The sequence below is a fragment of the Anser cygnoides genome, chromosome 2, assembly GCF_040182565.1.
Source record: "Anser cygnoides isolate HZ-2024a breed goose chromosome 2, Taihu_goose_T2T_genome, whole genome shotgun sequence".
Classification (NCBI taxonomy): domain Eukaryota; kingdom Metazoa; phylum Chordata; class Aves; order Anseriformes; family Anatidae; genus Anser; species Anser cygnoides.
The window spans coordinates 54,759,390-54,782,734 of NC_089874.1; the positions used below are offsets into that span (position 1 = coordinate 54,759,390).

The window sequence follows — 23,345 nt, forward strand, 5'->3', positions numbered from 1 at the left end:
ATGTAGTCTTCACAGGCAGTCTAAGACAAGGTGCTGGCTGTACGCAAAAACACAATGCTCTGAGATATCACAGCAAAACCTGCCAGGTCGTAGCTGTCAGAGCTCTCAGAGAAAACTATTAATGCCACATTGTGAAACTTACTGTAGCGCTATTATTTTAAAGGCTAAAATAAATTTTATGAAGGACAAAGTGCTCAGTCTGTCACCACTCAGCACAGACACCCTACAACTTAGGGCAAATTATGTTGTAAAGGTTTGCATAACAGAACAAGGAGCACTGAAAGCTAGAAATTCCTTTTGGAGGAAGCTAAATCTAAGTCAACATGCCTGAGAAGAAGAGCATAGGGCAGGGGGGCAATTGATGGCTGAAAGCCAGGGGACACCTTAATCCTTCTGGCTGTGAGGCTCCCACCTGGGAACTGTTTTTGACATCTAAGGATATTTTCCTTTCCCAGTGCTGCAGAGTGCATGTCAAATACCCATCAGTTCTGGAACAGGCACAGCTTGAAGTACTTTGAGAAGCTGACATTATATCAATAAGCCCATACGTTTTTCTTTGATGGCCTCAATGGGAGTCGCTTGTAAACAACAGGAGAAATTATCATGGATGTTTGAAGGCTGAACATTTGCTTAATTTACACTAAAGAAAAACATTACTAGTACCATTATGTTGGTCATATGTTAAACTACATACAGCATTAAAGATCTTTGGTGACAGGTTCACAAACCAAGTCACAGTCCCAAATGGATTTCAGACCCATTTGCCATCTTCCTTTACAGCAACTCAGGTTCCAGAGCTCAGAACATGGCCAAATGATTTTAAATGTATTTTTCATATTTATATTGTGATTGCAGCTGAAGGTGTCTGCTCACAACACACACAACAAGATGTCATCTCCCCTCCCAGTATCAGCACCTTGCATCGTTATAAAGACAGCAGGACAAGTTATTAAAACATTCTTGCAAGCTTTCTAAAGGCATAAAGGTGGGATCCTCACAGGTCTTTAAACTGCATTGAAATCCGTCACTTTCAATCATGATTTCATGTGAATATTTCAGTTTTCCTGAAGAAAGTCATCAAAACAGAGTAACCTGCAATTATGCTTTGCTATTACAATAACTCTACCACTTCTGCTAAGCAGAAAAATCCAGATCCTGTGTGCGCTTGCTGATTTAGACAGTCCTACATTTTGCACATATATTCTCTGATGACTGCCAAAATAGCATCCTTTAGTAGATACCTTACCGAATTTTATGCGTTACCAACCCCAACGACAGCACACAATAACCTTTATGTTAAAATAAGTCTAGTCTGGGGTGGGGAAGAATCACACAAATGCACACCAGGAAAAGAGACAGCATAAAATAACTCCACCAAACACCAACCACACCAGTTTGAAAAGCGAGCAATTAGGATACAAGAGGCAAGATTTTGACTGTGTTTGCATTTCGCTTTTTCCATTTACTGCAGTAAAAGGCTGTTCTGTCGCACTCACATGGCTCTTCACCAGTTATACTTGCAAAACCCAAAGTCATTTGCAGAGGGAAATCAGCAGAGCAGCTGTCAACAGAAGAGTAAATGTTATGGTCCTATTATCATCACCCAAGCAAAATGTTGACTTAGAAACTCTCGCAATCTGGCAAGGCTCACCAAAGTCTCCATACACCCACAGCAGTACTGCAAACTTTTATTGTAAGATTTCACATTAGAATTTCACCTCAGATCGACTATTCGTGTCAGAAAAACATGGGATTGATATTCTGCTTTCACGTGCAATGACAAGCCTCGTGCACACAGAGGACGGTACCTAGTCCGAGAATCGGCTAAATCTTCATCAAATGGGGTTTGAAGAGCACTCAAGCAAGAATCAAGGCTCCTGCTGTCCCTTTACACAGGGGACATTTCCAGCCCTGACACAGGACCTACCAACTTCTTACACCTCAGCACCCACTGCTCTGGGCACACAACAGAAACAGCCCAGGCACTGCACACTTCTACAGCTGATATTCCAAGTGCTTACAGGTCCAGTACATAGCTTAAAGAGCTCTTCTTCATTGCAGCTTTTTTTTTTTAATTTTATTTTATTGTTGTGTGTGTGTGTGTGTGTTTTATTTATCTATTTTTGACTGTTCTGCAGCACAGCCTTGCTAGCTTCTTTCAAAAAAAAAAAAAAAAAAGGATGAAGCTGTGTCCATGCTCACCTGCTGGTATTGCTTTGTCATCTGACCCCTCCTTAGTAAATTAGAAAATTAATCTATGAAGTGAGCTGGGAAAGGGCACCATCCTGTGCTCTCCTGTGTAATGTCGCAGCACACCACTAAAAATAGCTGCTGCCTCCATTCCAGAGATGGAGGCTTCCCAGGAGCAAGGCACTTCTACACTCAGTGTATACACATGATATACAGCACTCTGGTATATCACCGCTTGTCCATACATAAAATGAACAGACTTGTAGTATTTCCCCAATCTAGAAGTTATTCCAGCCACGCAGATAGTATGTGTCTAGAAAACACTCTTCAGCTCATTTTATTTTCCCCTCTTGAGCTGTTGTATTTAAACTTTTTTTTTTTTTTTTAATTTCTATCTCCACAACTGCTGAAGCAGCTCCACATTTTTACTAATCTTCTCTGAAACATACAAGAGTGAAAAATGTTTTGGAAGCAATTTTGGAACCTCTTTGGGTATTCCTGTGTTTTTGTTTTTGTTTTTTAAACACTTTAAATAAAAGCAAACAGGTTTCTGATCTCAGCTGTCACGTGAACGTAGACCATTCCCCGTTAAGACTGAGCAGTTGAATCGATCTATTTCTGAACAGCTTTTGCATTAGGACTCTGCATAAAAGTATAGCAGAGGACTTCAGGAACTGAGCACAAACCAGAGTTAAATAAGAACTATTTAGCTAATTCTTCGACTACAGATACATGAAGTTTGTTCCCACATACTACTTTCCACCACAAGAATGTCTAAAACTCATAGCAGGCCACCACTCAATTTATGCAGACTTATGCAAACAAAGCAAGCTACAGCCCACATCCCACAACAAACCAAGACAATAGATGAAACAGAACCAGCCCTGGGCAAGGACAGACCCAGCCTGAATGCCCTTGCTCAGTAGAAGGGAAGAGGGACAGAAGCGGAGGGATACTCCCCGATAAAGGGAAAGGGCCTGCTGAATGAAGCAGTGGAAGCAGCGATTGCAAAAGGTTAACACACAAATACATGACCATGATCCAGCTACGGTTAGAAGTGGCTGGGAGTTTGAGGGAAGTTGCCAACAAGCAGAGGAGCAAAGCTGTGGCACAGCTTCTTTAGAAGCTCTAACAATTTTGTATTAAACACCTGCCAAAGCGGCATTCGGTCACTGTGCAAGAAACATGCTTACGACGAGATGCTCGCAGCAGTGATGGAGTGCGTTTGGCAGTCGAAGGAGATGAGCAGCGCCGGCTTCACCTCGTGGCACGGCCAGCCTCCCAGCAGAAGAGAAATGCCACTAGGAACAAGCAGTTCCCTACCTCACCCCTGCTGCCTGCCAAGGGAGCATGAGAGGCCGCTGCTTTGTGTTTGCCTGTTGGAGTTCAGAAAAATAGCTCTTGAAAAGCTTTGCTCAGCACACCCTGAATTCTGCAGACAGCAGCGGAGCTCTAATTAACAGCGCAGGCCTCATCGCAGCTAACTATTTTAAAAAAATAAAAGCTAATACATGAATACTCCAATTTAATCCAGAAGGCAAAGAGATGAAACAGAGTCTGCAAGGCTTTCCCTGGAAAACAGCTATTACATGCCCCATTTCTCATTTCGGGAGCATCCTGAGCCCAAAGCGCAGCAGCTTTACATGCAGACAAGCTGAAAGCAGAATGCCCACAAGGACAGTTCAAATCTGAAGTCCAACCAGCTTCACAAATCTCCCTCACCTCTAACATAGGAAAGCTGCAGTCAAGTCAGGCAGAGCCTCTACATTTCTGCCAGACACCTAGATTTCAGACAACAGCATTTTGGAGCCAGCTGGGGCTCCCTTGGGACAGCTGTCTTTCGGGAGTGGAGTCGTCCTGTCCCGTGGAAAGGAGCTGTAGCATTGCTTCACATGTGAGGCCGACGCCTGGAATTTTCCCTGCCTGCCCCAGCAGTTATAAGTGCATGGGATCGTGGGCCCGCTTCCCACCTCTGCAGGGTGACTTCCCCTAACTGCAGTCTTACCCCGGTGGTGAGCAAAGGCTCAAGGTGGGGCTGTCTGTACACATCCACACCTCCTCCTCCACCGGCACCTCGCGTAGCTTGTTCCCAGGCACGGGGAGGCATTGCCAGGAGCTCCTGATTTATGCTCACCCTTCCTGCCACACACACACAAAGGCTGCCCTATTCTGGTTTACCCCAGCACAAGGGTACGCACTCCCAGGTTCCTGTACTCCCTTGGCAAAGCGAGTTCTGGCTTAGCCCCCAAAATCTAAAGGAAAGAGTCCAAACAAGACGTGGCATTACTCCAGCCGAGCAGGTACAGGTCTAAAGGGGTCTGAAGAGAAGGCAGGCTCAGCCCAGCAAACTGAGGTGGTGCCTCTGACCTGTTCCCGGCCCACCTGACCCAGAGGCTGCCTTCCACCAACATTTACTACAAATGTTCAATGCAGATCAAAAAACACTTAATACTTAATGCTTAATTACTTAATGCTGGGAACGAGACTCTTTCCTACCCTATAATATGCAAGGACTGTGGCATAAACACAAGGTTCCTCAGAAGACCAAAATACCCACCAATTCCCAATGTGACAACACAGATCCTACCGAGACCAACAGATACACCTGGAACTTTCACCGGCAATTTCTGGAAAGACGGAAAAGGCTGCTGCATTTGGACAAAAACATCTCTGATACACACAATTAGTATCACACCCTAATACAGATAAAACCCCATTTAAGGCCAGCCTGAATTTTTATTTAAAAAAAAAAAAAGCACTATGCAAAAGCCACCGTGAACACTGTATCAAGAGAAACACAGCCTAGCATAACCTGCTCTCATCTATTAAGTAGCACCATACCTGAGTCTTCTAGGAACAGGAATAGGCAGAAACTTTCTCTTACGAGAAAGGAAGACACCCAGTTTTGTCCAAAACTCTCACTTCCTACTTATTATTCCTATTTCCTTGAACTGTCACACGTTCATGAGAAAGTTGCAGTCCCAAAGAGACACTTGGAGTACACCTCCTCCTAATACAGGCTCAAGGAGGGATTTGGTGCTATTATAGCTGAATAGCATTCAGTCAGTTGGGGAAATTGAAACAATAACATATGCGAAGCAGCTTGAGACTTGAGGATGTGAACTATACAGAATTAGTTAACAGAATTTTTTTTCTGAAACCCACACTCTCACCATAACTTTCATTTAGTAAATCTGAATAAGAAATATATTCAATGGCAACACAATCTGCATGTGAACAGTCTGTGAAGAGAGACTAAATTCCATGAATCGATAATTTGTTTCAATTGTCCTCGTTCTGTTTACTACAGGGTGTTTGCCGAGTATTAACTTATTAATATTTTATTAACGTTGGACACCATCCATGTTAAATCTCTGCATAAGGCCAAGTGAACAAGGTGTGCATTTATTTGACTTCAAAGGGAATGGAGCATCTGTGGAAGTGTTTTCCAGACTGTGCTGGACTTTATTAGCTCTGCTGTCATAAGTTCAGAAAAATCTCCACAACAGCTAAATTTGAGACAAGAGATCCTTCATTTAATTTATCCTATCTTTTGTAAAACTTGGATTTATATAATTTTGGTATTGTGTGCAGTATTGTAGTTAACGTTAGCCTAATAGCTATGGAATATTTATTTCCATTAAAAGGTTGGCCTGTTGAATATTGACGGAGCTGCCTGAAATCTCTCCTGTTTACAACATTTGTTCTAGCTAAAGTGATTTGGAAGAATTTGCTAATCAACTGTAACTACTTCCCACCCATAAAACTGATGGAAAGAAGGGAAAAAACAGCTAGTAGGATCCAAAGACAAACACTTTTACTTATAACTCTGTAAAGAGAAATTCCGCTCTCTCCATATGGTTTTCTCTTGGCTTTTAATCATCTTTTCATTGGCTTCCAGCTGGCTGTCTCACTATCATCTAGCAGTATCACTAGCAAGACCAACTTGTTATGCTGAAGTCAGGCACAGAAAGAGGAGAGCTACAGAGCAGCACGATTGGATGCAGCAAGCTTTACGAGGGGCACATCAAGCAAAAGCAACACATGGCAGGGTCGCTTTGCTTGCCTCGGCAGAGCAGCCGCTGCTGTGTTCCCGAAACTCTGCAGCAGGTCTGTGCTGGCGCTTTTTAGGAGTGGGAGTGAAGAACAGCTACTACAATTGAAGCTCTGGGGAAATTCTGCAGGCAGAAGTGTAATTACCTGAGTGGGAATTCTGGCAGAAAACCCAAACCTCTTTCTCTCCTTAAATAGAAACAAATGCTGTGCAGTCACCATGGAGAGATTACGCACGGCGTTTGGACCACATGCAGCACTGAAATACAACACAGGCCAGAAAGCCAGCCACGGAGCTGGCTTAGCGATACACCGCCAACAGGCGGTTCTCTGGTGACTACCCAGTCAGTTGGTCTCCTTCTCCATCTTCCCCTTCCCAGTCTTCCAAATATTAAGCTTTATGCCAAAACTCAGGCTCCACACGGAAACCCAGCTCTGCAAGGTGTTCAGCCCATCTGGGAGGTGCTTAGAGCATGACCCTAACCACTGGGGTAAACTTTTACTGATGCAATGCCCTTCTGGAGGAAAGTTTCAGCCCAAACAAGTCACCTGATTTTCCTCTTGTCTTACTGAAAGCAGCTGACTTGTTTGGGCTGAAACTTCCCCATGACCATCACCATCCGTATGTGTTTTTAGACATTGTTTGGAAAGCTCTCGTGTCCCATTGCTCTAGGTCAAAATTCAGCAGGAGACCAGTGTTTGCCTCAAGTGCCTCCACAGCACACGCTCCATGGAGGCAACAGGGCAAGAATTTCTTGGCAGGTGTCAAACCCATTGCACGAACATGGGGAAAGTGCAGCGCACACGTGGTACAGAAGTCCAGCACTTCACACAGGGCTGCTCTTTGCCAGTCCTGTAGTTGGGCCCACCCGTAAGGCAGAAGCCCTGACAAGTTCATCTGCTTCCATCCAGGTAAGATTTCAACTTGGGAACAGAACACTACAGGGAAAGAAACATTATATAGCCCCTGGCTGTGAAAATCCCCTTGGATTCAGCTAAGCCACCAGTTTTTGAAGCACAGCAGCTCTCACGTGGTTTCCAGAGGCTTTGACTTCATTTGCAAAATTTCTCTGTTTCGGTCTGCATCCAGTGTTTCTGGTTTCTAGCCACCTCATGCAGCGATGCCCATCTCCTCTTTCTCAGCCTATCATCTCTCCCTATCCCTTCCTTCTGCCCACTCCACAGCTCAGCTTGTTTTCTGTCTTCTGCCCCCTCAACCTCAGCTGCAGCCCCACCTCCCTCCTTCAGGGGATCTTTCCCCTCTGCTCCATGGTCCTTGTCTCTAGCAGCCAGCTTCTTCCTCAGGACTGCAGCAGCATCACAAGAGCACAGGAAAAATGGGAGTCTCTCTCTCCCGGCACGGGCGTGTCATGGGCTGCAGTCTTTCAGAATCCTTCTGGCCTCAAGCTCTCTCCCAAACAGCTATTTTTGTTCACCAGTAGTCAGGGCACTTCCTCCGCAGCTGCCTAACTATTCCAGCCTATTTTCAAAGAGAAGCATCAATGCTAAAAGTTCCTGAAAAATCCACCCTGTAGCTTCCTACTGTTTGAACATAATAGGGATGTTGTCAGACTAAAAATTTCAGAAATTTGCCTCTCCCCCTTCATATCTGCCAAGTTTAGTTTTGTTAATAACTTGAGCCAGCCTTCAAGCACTAGGAAAGTGTTCTTTATCCCAGTACATATCAGGCTGGTGATACTACATGAGAAACTTCCACTTACCGAGACCAACAAAAAGTCGCTCTGTATCAGGAATGCCATTATGTGGATAGTCCTTTTCTCACCTTCGCTGCTGCTCACTAATTTAAGAGCTTAAAGAGGAGACAGCTGATAAGGCTGCAGACACTGAGAGGCCTTGCCTGCCATTCAGTTCTCCAAATCATCCTGCAAGCCACCGAATAGTTTTGGATTTAAGATCCAAAAACAGCTCTGGTCATTTTAAAATATACATACATTTCAACTTCCTCCGTGTAACACAAGCAATTATGGAAACAGCTGTTTCTGATTTCATAGTGATTTTTCCCAACATGCACATCCGTGTGACTGGCTTTTGGTTTTCATTCTCACAAGACAAGGCACAGAGACCTGCACTTTTTCCCTTCCCACCACTATTAGCTTTTTCACAGCTCCTCTCTCTCCAATTACAGTGTTGCGCTTCACATATGCTATATCCCGTGGGTTTTCTTGAAGGAAAATATCCTATATTTGTATGCATTGGGAACTAACACATGTCCTGGTGCATTGCTAGTAGTAAAACATGCCTATTCTTAATTTTACAGATTGATGAAAAGCTACTAAAATGAGGAAGACTTTCCATTATTCTCGGTCAGCATCAGCATGAGAGCAGTCTGCTCTTGAAAGCTTGTAGCTCCTATTGCTTGAAAACAATGGTCACCATGTCAATTTAACCACACGCACAAGAGATTCAAGGGTCAGGCTCTAAGCGTACAAACTGTGAGATCTAAGAAGGTCCTTTTCATTCCATAAATATGAACATGTGCATTTCTCATGCTACTTGTTAGATCCTGTATATCTCCTAAAAAGGAAGGCAACCGATTGCTGTACCAATAATTAATTTGTAAAATATGAATCAAAGCTTTCCTGGTTTCTGATTAGGCTACAACCTGTGATTTTATATTCAATCCATTTCCTTACTTTAGAAACTGAATTTCAGTTTCAGTATTTTATTCCCTTATGTTTGAAGGAACAAACAAAAGTCACCTTTTAGCAGCGACTAAAATTTCACTATTGCTTACTTATAAACAAGTTTTAGAACTGCACTATCACTGCAAGTGTTTAATCAGGAATTCAAGCAAGAAACTCAGCCTGTGCATCACATCCTGGCATGCACCAAGTAACAATCACATTTCAGCATTACCACATACGACCAAACATCTAAGAGGGGAGGAGCAACAGAACAGAAACAACAACAAACCAGCGCACCAAAAGGTTGACGTGAATTCTGTGCAAGTTCAAAGAGGACATAAGTATCAGGTCCCTGTTGGTTATTTGTAGAGATGGGGTGTGGGGGGAGAACAAGCAACAACATTTCTTGACACTTGTTTCTCAAGAGACAGTACATTCACATTTGAGAGTTCCTGGCACCTCTAGGATGCCAGCACAGTTAGGTTTGAACAGGCATACACGTGGCTAGAGATGCTAGCTGCATCCTGGAAGTCGTATAATAACCTTAGTGCAGTGTTTTGCACAGTCAAAAAAAGGCATGCTGAGGTGGGGAAGATCACTTCAGGCTCACTGCCATGCAAATGAGTTTGTGTGGATTTCCAGCCAGACCAGCTGACAAGTTTGGGCTGCAGACAAGAGGAACGCAGAGGGCTGCCTGCAGCCATGCCTACAGAATGATCTCCTAGGCTGGAGCCATTCTCTCCGAGCACTGGGGTTCATTTGATGCTGAAAGCTCATCAACCTTACTACATGAAGTATGCATTTGTCATGTAAACATCTCAGTTTCACAAACACGGAAAAAAAATGGACAAATTTTACAGTAAGTTTTCTGATATGGAGTACAGTCACAAGCTGACATTTATCTGTTACGAGGATCTCAGGACACAAAATTTCTCATAAGCATGAGGTATTTTGAATACTTTGATTTCACACAAAGTGTCTGTTTCTGTCAACATTTGCAAAACTAAAATTTATTTCTTTTAATTATAACAATTGATGATCTCAGCCAAAGTAACCTGAGACACGACCGGTTATGATCTTCAACTGACAGCACTCCATTAACTCTGCTATCTTTTATAAAACTTCTTGGAAGCAAATCTCCAATCCCCCGTCTCCTACAAACATCTACCTCAAAGGACACACACAGAAGCAAGTGATAATCAAGAAAGCGTACAATGATTTTGGAGGACATTTAAAACATTTTCCCTAACCACAGCCAGTCCTTGTCTCCTGACTACTTTTACTCTCATTTAAAGGTTGCCTTGCTGTTTGGAATTGCAGATCCAGTGCTTATCTTTTCCAATTTCTAATGCTAATGAAGAATACTTAAGAAATCCAACCAGACACCAATGTGAGTACTTATTTTACCTGACAGTATCCTGTTCCTATAAAAAAAAAAAAAAAGCAAAAAAGCTGAAGACACTCAAGTGCCTTCAGCTGAGTTCCCACAGGAGGTTCCCTACTCCTCTCAGTGACCTGCAGAGATTTGCTGCTTCCAGACCCACATCCCCAGCTGGCACAGAAGAAACACACTCCCTCTCAACTTCAGATGAGGGTGCTTGGACAAAGATGGTGACGTCTGTATGCCAGGACACAAGAAGAAAGCCTTCTGTGGTGTTATTTATTATAGCAACAGGCCCTGGCAACAGTTGGACTCCATGGTGATAATGAATAACCAAGCTCCTAAGGAAGAGATGAGGGCATTCCTACTCCCTGGACCTGCAGCAAGGAGAAGCAGATGGTCACAGTTTCGCCATGGGCTGCAATACTTCTAACAGGGTCGCTGTAGCACAGCTGCCTTCTGAGGAACTAGAGAAGAACCAAGAAGCCAAAAGCCAGGTAGTGACTTCTTCCAGACTCTCTATAAAGTATGTTACTAGATGTCTTAGCACGCGAGCATATAAGGATGTGTGTATCCAGAGACATGTTTTTGCTGACGTAACCGTAGCTCAGATGCTTTCAGGGAGCTCTTTAAGAGAAGGGTTATCACTTGGCTTAATCCAACTCTTACACTACAGGGGAAGTAGACCCACCATTTGGTCACACGCACGACCTGATTTTATAGCACTGGAAAAGCTGCCTTTCACGGTCTCTGTCACTTACCTCATGAGAGAGGCAATTAGAGGCACTTATCTCCCACACCAGTGTGGAATTACAACACTTCAGCAAGGTGGGTTTTGCCATAAAATGTTATTATGAGGCAGGGGACTTGTATATATGCAAATACTCCACGGTACATGTGCACGACCACTTTGTGTGGTTTGCATAGTTGAGCTGGATCAAGTCCAAACACGCAGAGAAGAGACAGAAGTACATCTAGGCTCTAATCCTGCATTCTTTGTAGGTTCAAAGCTCTTGTTTAGAAGGTACGTAGGTTAAGACCTTACCATGTGCTAATTTAAAACTCTCGGAGTTTAAATTCCTAACCGCTGACCCACATACAGATGGCACTTACAAGTACTGAAACAACACCCCAATACAGCCATACCAGATTATGGACACATCCAGGCTTAAGGTCGTTGCTTCCTTTCCAAAATGCTATAAGAGACCCTTCATCACCATGAACATCAACCTGTGACAAAACACGGATAAGTATCAGGAACCACTATCTTCCACTCCACTTTGAACCTGTGGAATCTCTGGGACTATTTTAGACATTGCCTTCTCCTTAAACGTTTATGAATCCTCAAGGACTTCTCTCATTTCTTTTTTCATTTTCTTGTAGACTACAAGTGCCAGCATTGCTAGAACAGGGGCTGTCACCTCATGGGATGGGGCAGCTTGGCCAGTGGGCACTTCAGAGAGAGGAAGCAAAGTTGAAGACAAGGCCAGAGAAGGAGACTCCCCTGAGGAATTTGCAGAAAGATTTACGCCTTCTCAAAAAAGAAGCAATGTGCAAAGCACAGGTAAATAGTACCTGAAGGTCACACCAGCTCCACAGGGACCCAGGAATGAATCATCATGAGAGTCTATTGCTACAGCCAGCTTCAATCCACAGTAACGTTCATCCTGCGACACCACAAGGGTTGAGCTCCTAGCACTACTTTAAAGCCATGCAATAGTAGTGGAAAGTATTTCCTAACCACCGGTTATGTTCTGCAGCACGACTCAGCCCTCACTATGAGCACAGGCGGCAGGGTATATACACTTTTCTTGGCAGACTCTTGGAGCAGACCAAGAGAACAAACTCGCTCAGCCTTGTCCCCACAGGTCACCCTCGCTAACAGGGATTAGGGCGCACCAGGAGCGCACACTGCCCACGCTAGTGCTGTTGGTCTGCTGCCATCACGTGGAGGGGGTTGTTTGTCTTAAACAACAAAATAGTGAATACAATTCTCCTGACTAGCATCAGGTGTAGACAGTAAGTAAATGCCACATTACTCCTTAAGTTTACAACCAAAAGTTTCAGGGCAAGTTATTATACAGAAAAAATAATAAAAATCCCAGAAGTTGTCACAGTAATAAACAGAGATCTGCCAAGAACTTTTCTAAATTTCTTAAGAACAAGGGAACATTTAAACCCAAACTCTTCTCTAACCTTAGGATACTGATGTAGTAAGAGGACGGAAAATGGAAAAGCAACATAGTCTTTGGTGACTATGAAGTCCCCAGTTTCGTAGTTTAACTCTATTTTTCAAGTGCTACGAACAGCTTACATTTCAAACACTAAATCAAATATCTAAAGTGGCTGTTTGCTCTTTATCATAAAGAAGGGTTGCAATAAAATATTCCAAATTGAACAAAAAAGGAATAATTACTGGTGTTTGCTATTCATTACAGAGGACTTAACTCCCAGTGCCACAGAAGGACGTGATGAAAGGATTTCATTTCAGATTGAAAAAAATGATTTGCTTGCTCTGAAAGCGTTTCATTTAGAGTTCCTTTTCTTCCTCCTTGCTAAAAGACAACTTCACAGGAAGCTTCTAAACAAAGTTTTTGAAATCATGCTTAAAGCTTCTGTTTCAAGACAAGAAAACCAAGATATATCAACTTCATTTTTTTTTTCTGAATGCATGTATTAGTGAAACCAATACAATTTCACATCTCTTGTCAATGCTGCCTACTCATCGTGAGTTTTTATTTTTTTGCCAAGGTATGTTTTGGTGTATACTGGCTTCTGACATCTACATGTGCTGACTGACAGCTGAGCCCCAGTGCTTTTTGGTTATTTTAGGAGAGGTACAGAGTCAACTTATACAAGGTGGTAGACGTTCTGCATTTTTGTTTTACTACCCGATATAAAAGAGCCAATGTTGCCATACCCACTCTGCTTATAAAGAGTGGCAGATGTCAGATAACTGACTTTGATTTAGTCCAAGTATTCTTCATACAAAAGCTCTATTTTCTGCCAGTAGAGGTTGGGCAGATGGTATAACTGTCAACTGAGGGTTGAAAGATCTGATGTGTCTTGGCAGTAAGTTATTCATTGTTTATTCATATCTAATATGGGGAAACTGAACAGCCACTCAGAAGGGTTACCAAAATAACTTGGTTTTTATTCTTAATTGCTGTTTATAAAAATATAATTGTTGTATTGTTGCATTTAAGTATGATCATACGCAGTCCTTTTGTGACAAAAATCATAGACAATGAAAGCATATGAAAGTTAGCACTTGTTTAACAGAAGAGCACGGTGATCCTTACAAGATGGCCTATGAATAGGCTTGTATTATCAATCCTACATTGTCTTTCTCTAATCAGCTCACCGAACATTAGAGAACTTGAATTGTAAAGCGCTCTCCATGGCCCCTGTTTGGGAACATGCTTAGGAATTGCCTTGACAAGCCTTCGGCACATGCTTCCATGCTTTCCTGCATACGGCCCTCCAGGTGTAATTGGCCACAGTGCAAAACTGAACTCCATTTTTCCAACCACTAAAAAGCTTACTGCAATGTTTAAGCTGTGAAGAGAGCCTCAAGCAGGCCTTCTCCACTGATGTTCTCAGTATGCAACCTCTTCAATTAAACCTCTGGCACTGGAAATAGCGTTCAAACAAATCTTTGTGATCTAAGTGCTCTACATGTAATAAATTCTAATGTTTTCACTTCTTGAAGATGCACTGCTCACCAGTGAGTTCATCAGTCAATCACGGCCCTTACAAGAAATAGACAGACAAAAATCATCAGACATTCTTGAGGAGCTGAGGATGCAGGGGATAATCAGGAGCCAAAGCACTACTGCCAGGACTGAAGAGGTGTATGAAAACAAGGTAAGCATCATTGTATAACACAGGACCTCTGCTACAGAGCTCTGACCCTTCTGTGAGCTCCCTGAGACTGACCTTCTGCACATGCAAAGCATCCAGGCATACCTCCTCTAAGATTTCATTGGCAAGTTGTTTAACAACAGAGAACTGTATTACGGGGATGTTAATACAACAGAAGTTGGCAGCAGTTTTCTTTTAGCTGTTTACAGCTTCCAGGCTTGTTTCAAATGGGTACAGTGGAGACTGTGACAGTATTAAAGGACTCCCTGGGAAATTACAAGCCATAAACTTGTTTCTCAAGCCTGCAAAACTAGGAGAAATATCACTTCCAGGACTTACAATTACACTTAAGTGAAGAACTCGGAAATCCTAAATATTCACATTTCTGAGAAATTTGCAATTTGCATTTGATCTCAGACTCAGAAACCATTAAAAAAAAAAAAAAACGTTTTGTAATCATTTTATAGAATAAGTATTTGATTAAGAAACTATTCTGAGTAATAACCTAAGATTTATTCTGGCTTCCGAATTCAAGCTTATTCTTTGTTGTCAAGCTTTGTGTTAAAGGTCAGTTGCTTCTTACAGATAGGGTTTCAAGTACAGACAGCAGGAGGGAGGAGGTCTATAAGGAGTTTGCAAGAAGTTTAATGCCATTTGTGGATGTGTCCTAAGTATGATCTTAGCACTACCTGGACACAGTGAACACAGAAACAATTCCAGCTCTAACCAAGGATGATTTTGAGTAGCTTTGCAGTTTGAGGCAACCTATTTACACATCTCTAACATTGGCCACTTACATTAAGGTAACATGGAAGCCTTCATAAAAAGGACTAAACAAGCAAATGCCACCTTGCTGTCTGGCCACTGGTGCTGCACAACACATCTCCTATTGCCATCACTTTGGAAAATGGGGCTGGAGGATATCTGAGTACAGCTTCTCCGTAGCCTTATTTCCCCACAGATTTTTCGAGTGCCTGAAGGGATTATCCCCTCTGCGGCTAGATTTAGGTAACATACTGCAGGCAGGTTTTTGTATTTTTCCCCTTCTGAGACAGGAGAGTGTCTGTTCCTTTTTCCTCCTGTATTAAAAAGCTGTCTAGTATTAAATTACACAATTTTATTGACAGAAGCTCAGTCTGAGCTATTTTTCCTTGGAGAGTTTCTATATCCCTCCCCTCAGCAGAAGGAGGGTTGTGTTTTTTTCTCTTTAATATTAAAAAAAAAATCAATACAGCTTTAAAAAAAATGAGCCTTGTACTTTTTCACTAACAAAGCCAACTTTTCCAAGAAATATTTTACATTCAAGCTGGGCCCACTGCTGGGCAGCCTACAAGTGAAAACATAAATCTGTCACTAGGTGCTAACTGTTAGCTCTCCCTTAGTAGCAATAGAAAATTTGGCCTGTGCTGCCTCCTGTAAGAATAATTTATTACATTAGAACTAAAAATCCAGCAGATTACCTATGAATAGAGGGGCTAAATGTACTGAATACAGACACAGTAGAAAAGAGTTATAGCCTAACATATCCCAAATTACAACACGCAGCTATGAATTTTGAGCATTAACACATGGGTAAAGTGACACCTGAAATTTTAAAATTGACCATGTATAAGCATGAATGGCTTTGTGCTGAATTTCAGTCCAGCACTAGCTCCAATGAAGAAAAACACTCAGACTTCACCACACTACCAGAGACTAGTACAACCAGGTTTGAGATTGTTTTTACAGTAATATTGGAGATTGAGATATCCTTGCAGGAGTTTTCCCTTCCTGTTTGCAGTTCTGTTCCATAGAAGTATTTGCATCCCTTAAGCCATGGTAGCATTACCCATCTTCTCAGGATTTCCTACTGCTGCCAAAACTGTGAAACAGTTTTTCAGCCTTCAGTCTTTTGACTGTCCTTCACTTCGTCCTGAACAAAGGAACTCCGAGCAGCATAGGCTAAGATGCCTGTTTCTACACATCACTGCTCTAAAGGACCAGAACTTCTGAGAGCAACATTTTATCGGTCCAGTCTAACTGAGCCAGGAAGAGCTGTACACATCACAGGATAAACTAGCCTCTACAATTTTAACAGTAGCTCTTAATAAAATTTCCAGTAGAGCCAGACTTCAACCTAAAATATAGATGGCTAGGTTTCTTTGAATTATTATGTTTTGTCCTTTTTTTTTTTAATTATTTTTCACAGTAACTGCTATTTTTCTTCCAGTGCTTCAAAAAGATTTTAGCTGATGTCAGATTAAGCTTTTAATAAACACTGGACACTTAATTCATTAGTGTACCAGTAGTTGTGGCATATAATCTATCAAGTACCTTTTTTCCAAGTCTACCTATGTGTATAAGCTAGAGGGTAACCAAAAGGACCCAAAGCTAGTTTCAAATAGAGCAGTCTACAGGAATTTGATCCACTTACCATGAGTTAGCATTTACAAAAGATGTACAAAGGTTATTCTAGCTTTTCCATTGCTGTCAGCTTTCAGTGTGGGTTCCTTGATCTCCCACAACTATTGAGCTCAAAGATAAGTTATTTGCTCAGCTTATGTAGACACAGAACAACCCAGAAAGCAGCCTGTTTGCTAAATACCCTGTTTAGTTTGGACATATAGGGAAGAATTCTCAATATATTTCTTTCTGTACAGTCCACTTTTTTATCTTGGGTAAGAAAATGACAAGCTCAGTATTCGATACCTTCCCACTTTGGGCTTTCATTAGAGTGCCCTTTGTCATTAGAAAAGAGGTGGTGTTTTTTTTTCTTTTTTTTTTTTCCCCAAAGGGGAAGAAAAAAAAAGAAGTCTTTTGTTTCTTTTTTATGATGATTGAACATTACTTTGTTCAGATTTTTTGGTGTGTCATCTGCATCCAAAATGTCTTCTTTGTATATCAGGTTTCTTCCTACTGATTCATGCTCTGCCTTCATCTCACTAAATGAGTCATCCTCTACACTATTTGCAGCACTTAACACTTCTGGCAGTGAGGCCTGACTTCTAGGGTTATTTATGGCAGCAGAAGTCTGGGGAGCAGGTAACTCAGGAGACTTATAAACAGGACAGTGAGTATTTCACCATAGGTCCTTGGTTTGAGTTCAACACTACTAAAACTGTTTATCATACGGACAGCAGTAGACTTCAGCTTCTTGGATGGTCAAATAATCACCGCACCTTTCCAGCAGTAAGTGCTGCCCTCTCAGCAGAGATCTAGGAGTGGGCTGCTCATTTGCATGCAGTAGAGGCCAGCAGTATCATGATTATGAAGCTCTACCAAAATCATTCTTAAATCTCTTCATTAGTAGTAAAGTAACTTCCCTAAACACCCATGGCCTCATTACCAAATTCCCACATCTGGTGGGCATACAGCAACATTGCAGGCTTCAGACGCATCACTCACTAGAAAATGGGAATTCTCACTGCAAACACTCACTCATGAGTGAACACTGAGGATATTAGCACATTATTTCCAGGCTTCTTTTGGTATCAGAGTACATCACCTCTGTGCAGGGGAAAAGAAAGCAGAAGGTAAGCAGCAAAGTGTCATTCCAACATCAAAATCCACTCTGCTGAAAGCTTTCTATGTCTCTACAGAAAGATGCCCTGGAAGAGACATTGAAGAAGCCACCAGCTAGGCTAGAAAAAATTTGGTTTGAAAACAAGTAGATGATTTTACAGAAAAGGACATGAAAATTTTAATGAACAGAAAAACAGGTCATCTGATTCTGCTACGTATTCTCCAGCATTTGCTTCACCACCTAAAATCCTCTGCTTTTTATAAACTGACTTAATGCAGACAGTTTACGTGCAAGGTACTACCAAAATCTGACCAGTGGCAGCACAGTGGATCCTGTATTTATCTAATAGGTGTCAAAAGGCCATATAGATAGTTTACTTTTTCTGAAAGCTGAAAGATTATCCTAAAACTATGCATAGGAGAGGAGCCTCTGGAGCAGTTTTTCCTGTAATAAAGCGATGTATCTTCTATGGACACCAAAATAAATTGGCTAAGTTCAGTGCTAACTGGAGTAGTATTCTGATCACATTTGGGTTAAAAAAAAATAAAATACTATTGCACGTGTTTCATGCCATCTTCCATGTACTTCCATCCCTCTTTACAAAGCAATGGGGTCTCTCTGTTTTGTTTTAGATTAGGGAAGAGGAACTGAGCAATACAGCACAACACACTGCATTATTCCCAGCAACTGCCCACCAAACTACAGGTGAACAGACTGAGAAGGACTGCACAAGTTGCGGAAGTCATGGAAGGACAGACAACCCTCAACCCTCACCTTTAGATGAGGAGCCTGGTGTACTGATAATGGAAATAACTGCAGGAGAAGCCACAAATGATTACACTGAGGGCTCTACCATCGAGTCTGATATAAGTTACAACTGCATCAATGAAACAATCTGGATCTAAGCTGTCTTGAAAAAAGGGAACCTCTATGCTCCCTACAACTGTCTTTTCCCGGAGCATAAGTAGACAATTTATCTCGAGGGGACAGCTGAGCCCTGCTACCACCTATTTCATCTGGGGAAACTGAATCTAATTTCAAGTTCTTACACACTAGTTGAAAGAAAAAACAAATAAGAAAATCAAGGAAGAGATAAATTAATGACCAGCCTGTTTGCTCTTTAAGTCTCTAAGTTTGAGCACATACACATTACCATGGTTCTATTAAATTTATTAAGTTTAGCTCACTTCTTGGATGGCCACATAGAAAGATCCCCTTTTCCTAGGCAGCAGAGAACCGGAGGTTGGAAATGCATTGTAATCACTCAGAAAGGCAGACATGTATGGGGAAAAGAAAAAAAAAAAGTGAACAGCTGCAAGGATTTGGGGTAGAAGAACATGATGGGACCCTAAGCATAAAAACAATGAGTTTTAACTCACTGTGCAGGGCAGCTGGCAGAGAGGTGAGAGCTTCAGATAGCAAGGCAACAACAAGCCACAGGAATGTCTATGCTTACAAGGAAAGGACAGAACAAGTACTGGAAATACAATGGAGAAAACAATTAATTGGTTGAGATATACAGTGTACACGTGAGTTATCACTATGTATAGGAAGAAGATGCCTATTTTCATAACAGAGCAATGCAGTTGGTCAGTCTTTTGAATGCCCCACGCCCGACCTCCAACATGCACACAACATTTACTGTAGCCAGCTCTTCCAAAAGCTGGAAGTAAAACAATGGTGGCATTTGTGTTCTACCTGTTACCAGCCCTACCACCCCCTTCTGGTTTGTCTCTAAATATGCCCAGTCCCCACTTCCATTTGTGCCAGAGACTGTACCCACTTCCCTCCCTCATCAATCCCACACCACGCTCACCTCTGCTCTGAAGCTGGCTTTTTTATTTTACCTCCAGCTACAGATACCACATCTTCCTTTCCACCTTCCAAGCCATGAAGTTCAGCTGCAGTACAGGACCTCTCTTCTCTTAAATCACAGGCCAGGTACTGTAGAACAGGAGAAGGTAGCCCTTAATTTGTACAGTCTCATGGTAGTTCTCCCTATCACTCACTAGAAGAAAGAGGTTTTTCTGTTTTCTTTTCTCTTATTAGACTCGTGCTAAATCACTACGGGGAGGAGCAAGAGCTCAGCTCTTAACCAGCTGGGATCCCACCTAAGAAGCTGAGTGAGGAAACCCATCAGAAAGGGACTAGTACTTCAGTTTAGCTCCAGGTCTGGCCAAGCTGGTTGTTTTTATGGAAAAAAAAAAAAAAAGTGACACTTTAACAAACAAAAATGGAGCTGAAAATTATCCTGTACTGCCTGGAAAGAACAGTAAAAATACAGAGGAAAAAGCAAGAAATATTTAGAAAACAGAACTTTGCTCACCTGACTTGAAATTATCTAACAATCTGATAGATGGGAGAAGTAAGACATCTCAGGATATGTTCTTACCACACAGTTAACCCAGGCTGTTTGCTGATTTTTGTCTCAGGTACTTTAAGCTAAGGCTACCTAGCCAGGCTTGGAATAAAAACTTGTCTATGTGCATATATTACCCATACAGACTCTTCTACCAAGCTAATTTACCTCCTTTTGTAGTGAATGTAAAGACTAAGTTACTGAATTACTAATGGTCACCCAAAGCCTTCCCACAGCTTCAGAAGGTCAAACTACTGCCTGTCCCCAGCCAATGCCATTTCTTCTACTATTTCCCAGGTGAGGATTTAGCTCCCTGCAGCACAAAGTCCTAGAAGGCCTTGTGATACAGACAGAGAAGCACAGCAGTAGGCAGCCTGGTATATGCTTTGTCAAGAGGTGGTTGTGTTGTCTGGCTCACCCTGATAGACCAGCACGAGTAACATCCTGAGTCTTCCCTAGGATGAACTTTTCTCTTGAGCTTCTCCAGAGGGCAAGACGTTTTGTGAAACTAAGATTGAACTGGCTGAGCAACTGGATGATTCCTATCCTTGGCATTCAGGGACCTCTACATCTCTGCTCTAAACCCCTCAAGATGTCTCTGTGAGAGGTTATGATCCTTTGTCTCACGCAATATGTGCAGGGAGGCATTTGGAGCCTCCGGCTCACACAATAAACGGTCAGAGTAGGAAGCTGCAACACGTAGTCAAACTCCTCTGCATGCAGGGCTCCATGGGGAGCATATGCTAAGCCCTGCACAGCCCAGCAGCTCCTCTGCTGCTCCAGGTCTCTCTGAGGTAGCTACAGCTGATCTGCATGTCACAGCGATGAGCTACCTGCATCTAATGCATGTGGGGGAAGGTTTTGGTGTCATGAGACCAACACGACATGAGAGTAACTACAGGGGGGCAAGAAAATGGAACCGAAATGGGTGAGCATGCCCACCCTGTGCAACACACCTGCTGCCCAGGCCTGCCCCTGTGCCAGGCGTTTTCCCCAGGGTTGTACTGGACTTCCAGCAGGAAAGGCAGCTGGCCAGCATGCTGGCTGGCAGAGGAAGCACAGAGGGTAGCACAGCCTGCCATGTGGACAGGTTTGTCCCTTTTGCCAAGTCTCAGCTCTTGTGGACCAACCAAGCCATGTGTGCAGGTTGGTGGCTCCATGCACTGCCTCAGCAGGGACTAAAATTTGGCCCTTCGTATCACAGAATCACTGAATATCCTGAGTTGGATGGGACCCACAGGCATCATCGAGTCCAACTCCTGGCTCCACACAGGACTACCTAAAAATCCAGCCATATGTCTGACAGAATTGTCCAAATGCTTCTTCAACTCCAGCTGACTCAGTGACTGGGAACCTGTCCCAGTGCCCGACCACCCTCTGGGTGCAGAACTTTTCCCTAACACCCACCCTGTCCCAGCTCCATGCCGTTCCCTCGGGTCCTGTCGCTGTCCCCAGAGAGCAGAGCCCAGCGCCTGCCCCTCCGCTCCCCTCGTGAGGCAGCCGCAGGCCGCCATGCGGGCTACGCGCTCGCCCTTCCTGCCTGAGGCGCCGCCATTTCACCGCCCTCCTCCGTCCCCAGCAGGTGTCACCCTGCCCCGCGCCACGGCCATGGGCGGCGTTTGCAGCCTGCCGGCCGCCTGCCCCCGAGCAAGGGAGCTAAGCAGGTGCCTCGGCATCGCCAGCGGAGAGATCAGGTGTTTACTTATGTATTTGTCCGTGCTTTTTTTTGTTGTTTTGTTTGTTGTTGTTGTTGTTTTTCCCAAGAATTTCTGAACAGGAAAACGTACCAATCAATTTCAATATTGAAATGAATGGCCCTTTCAGTCACAGTTTCCTAAGATACTTAGCTAAAAGAAAGATGTGGATTCCTTTACACAGTCACAAGGAAGAATGAGAATATCAGGAAGAGAAATTAAAGGGAAATAAAATTATGGGTATATTACCAGTTAGCTTTTTCTCTTTGCCACAGGAAGCCACACTAGCCATTTCTCTAACAGCCAGGTTTTGCTCTGACAGGGGTTTGCATCTGTCTGAGGGGAAGGAAATAACATGTGTTTGTGTTCATGTGAATGCACAGTCAGGTCCTTTGGAGACTGACACCTGTGTTTGTCTGGCGAGTTCATTCCTGGGCAGGTAAGAGTGCTGCTGTAGTTCCTTTTTTGATGTGGTCAGATCTGCTCCCTCCATGGCTATGTTTCTTTTCCCCTAGCATAGGATTTTGTACCTTTATCTTGCCTTCCTCATGTTCCTCGGGCGCTGTTCTTCTCTCTGACCCAGTTCTCTTTCCCTCCAGCATACAGAGTCACAAGTCTTTACCTTGTCCCTGCTGCACTGCAATTCTCTATATGCTGGAGGAGAATGTTATGTTTAAAATACTGATCCTTTCTGCTGGACCACCAAAATTCTCCCATTTCAAGGTGGTGTGCGAACATCTGGGGCAAACAGCTTTCTCACAAAAGGGAAGGCACAGCCGACCACTACACCCTATGACTCCAGGGAGAAAGGAAATACACACCTGGACCAAGAGGGGCAATCTGAAATAAACCCTTCGTGTTCAGTAGACAGGAGGAGCTGGCAGGAACTGAGATGATTCCGATTTTGCAGTGTTTGAACTCGACATCCAAACCGTAGCATCTTGCATAAGCCTCTGCTTTGTAAACAGCCTGTAGTGCTCAGCCAGCATGCCGCAGCAGCGCTCAGAAGCTGTCTCTTGTGAAGCTGCGCTGTTTCCTAATTTGCTCCATGCACACTTCTAATGCCACCTGGAATGATGAAACTAAAGTCAGTCCTTAAAGTTTTATACAGGCTTTGTTGTAGCTGTCTGCCTCTTTAAATGTACCTAAGACCAAGCCAAATTATTACATGGTGGGGGTAAAATTGTACTACAAAACATGATGCTTTGGCATGAATTCAGACATCTCAATGCCAGGAAGGGCCATTAAATAATGTCATCTGACCTCCTACATATACAGAACATTGCATTTAGTTACTGAGGGTAGTACTAAGGGTACAGAGGGATCTAAATGAAAAATTTGAATCAGGGCCCTTCAACCTCTCTTCTTTTTTCTACGTTTATTTGACATTTCAAAACAACTTGGCTGCTTTTCAAGTGCTGTCAGAAGTGTTGTTTCCCTTTGAGGAGCCAGTAAGTTCTAATTTCAGGCAGCTCGTGAAGAGAAACCATCGTTTCTCTTCCCAGCACTGGCCCAGCAACTACTGAGAAGAGACGTTAGTGATTGCATAAGCAGCTACTGAAGAAATCCCAAGTGGTAGAAGACTCCCAGGTCTTAATGCATAAGGGGAAATCTGGGGGCAGAGGGAAAACGGAGAGGGCAGGATTCATGAGGAGGG

The 23,345-nt window shown here is 43.0% G+C and overlaps 1 protein-coding gene and 1 long non-coding RNA gene across 3 annotated transcripts in view; one reads left to right on the forward strand and one right to left on the reverse strand.

The window, feature by feature from the left end:
- LOC125182079 (uncharacterized) overlaps positions 1-22,990 on the reverse strand; it is a 106,314-nt gene extending 83,324 nt beyond the window's left edge. The window contains exons 1-3 of one of the 2 annotated variants that reach the window (XR_007161012.2): positions 22,510-22,990; positions 19,452-19,579; positions 19,015-19,112 (exon numbers count right to left, since the gene is read on the reverse strand). This is a non-coding gene — a long non-coding RNA (uncharacterized lncRNA). Of the gene's footprint in view, positions 1-19,014; positions 19,580-22,509 lie in introns of both variants that reach the window. The other variant, XR_010829314.1, reaches the window with a different exon arrangement.
- On the forward strand, positions 8,530-18,732 carry STMND1 (stathmin domain containing 1). Its single transcript, XM_013190306.3, has 4 exons — positions 8,530-10,766; positions 11,653-11,833; positions 13,982-14,136; positions 18,268-18,732. Exons 1-4 carry the CDS (start codon positions 10,683-10,685, stop codon positions 18,538-18,540), a joined length of 693 nt encoding a protein of 230 aa, XP_013045760.2. The 5' UTR covers positions 8,530-10,682; the 3' UTR covers positions 18,541-18,732.
- Positions 22,991-23,345: the final 355 nt, after the last annotated feature.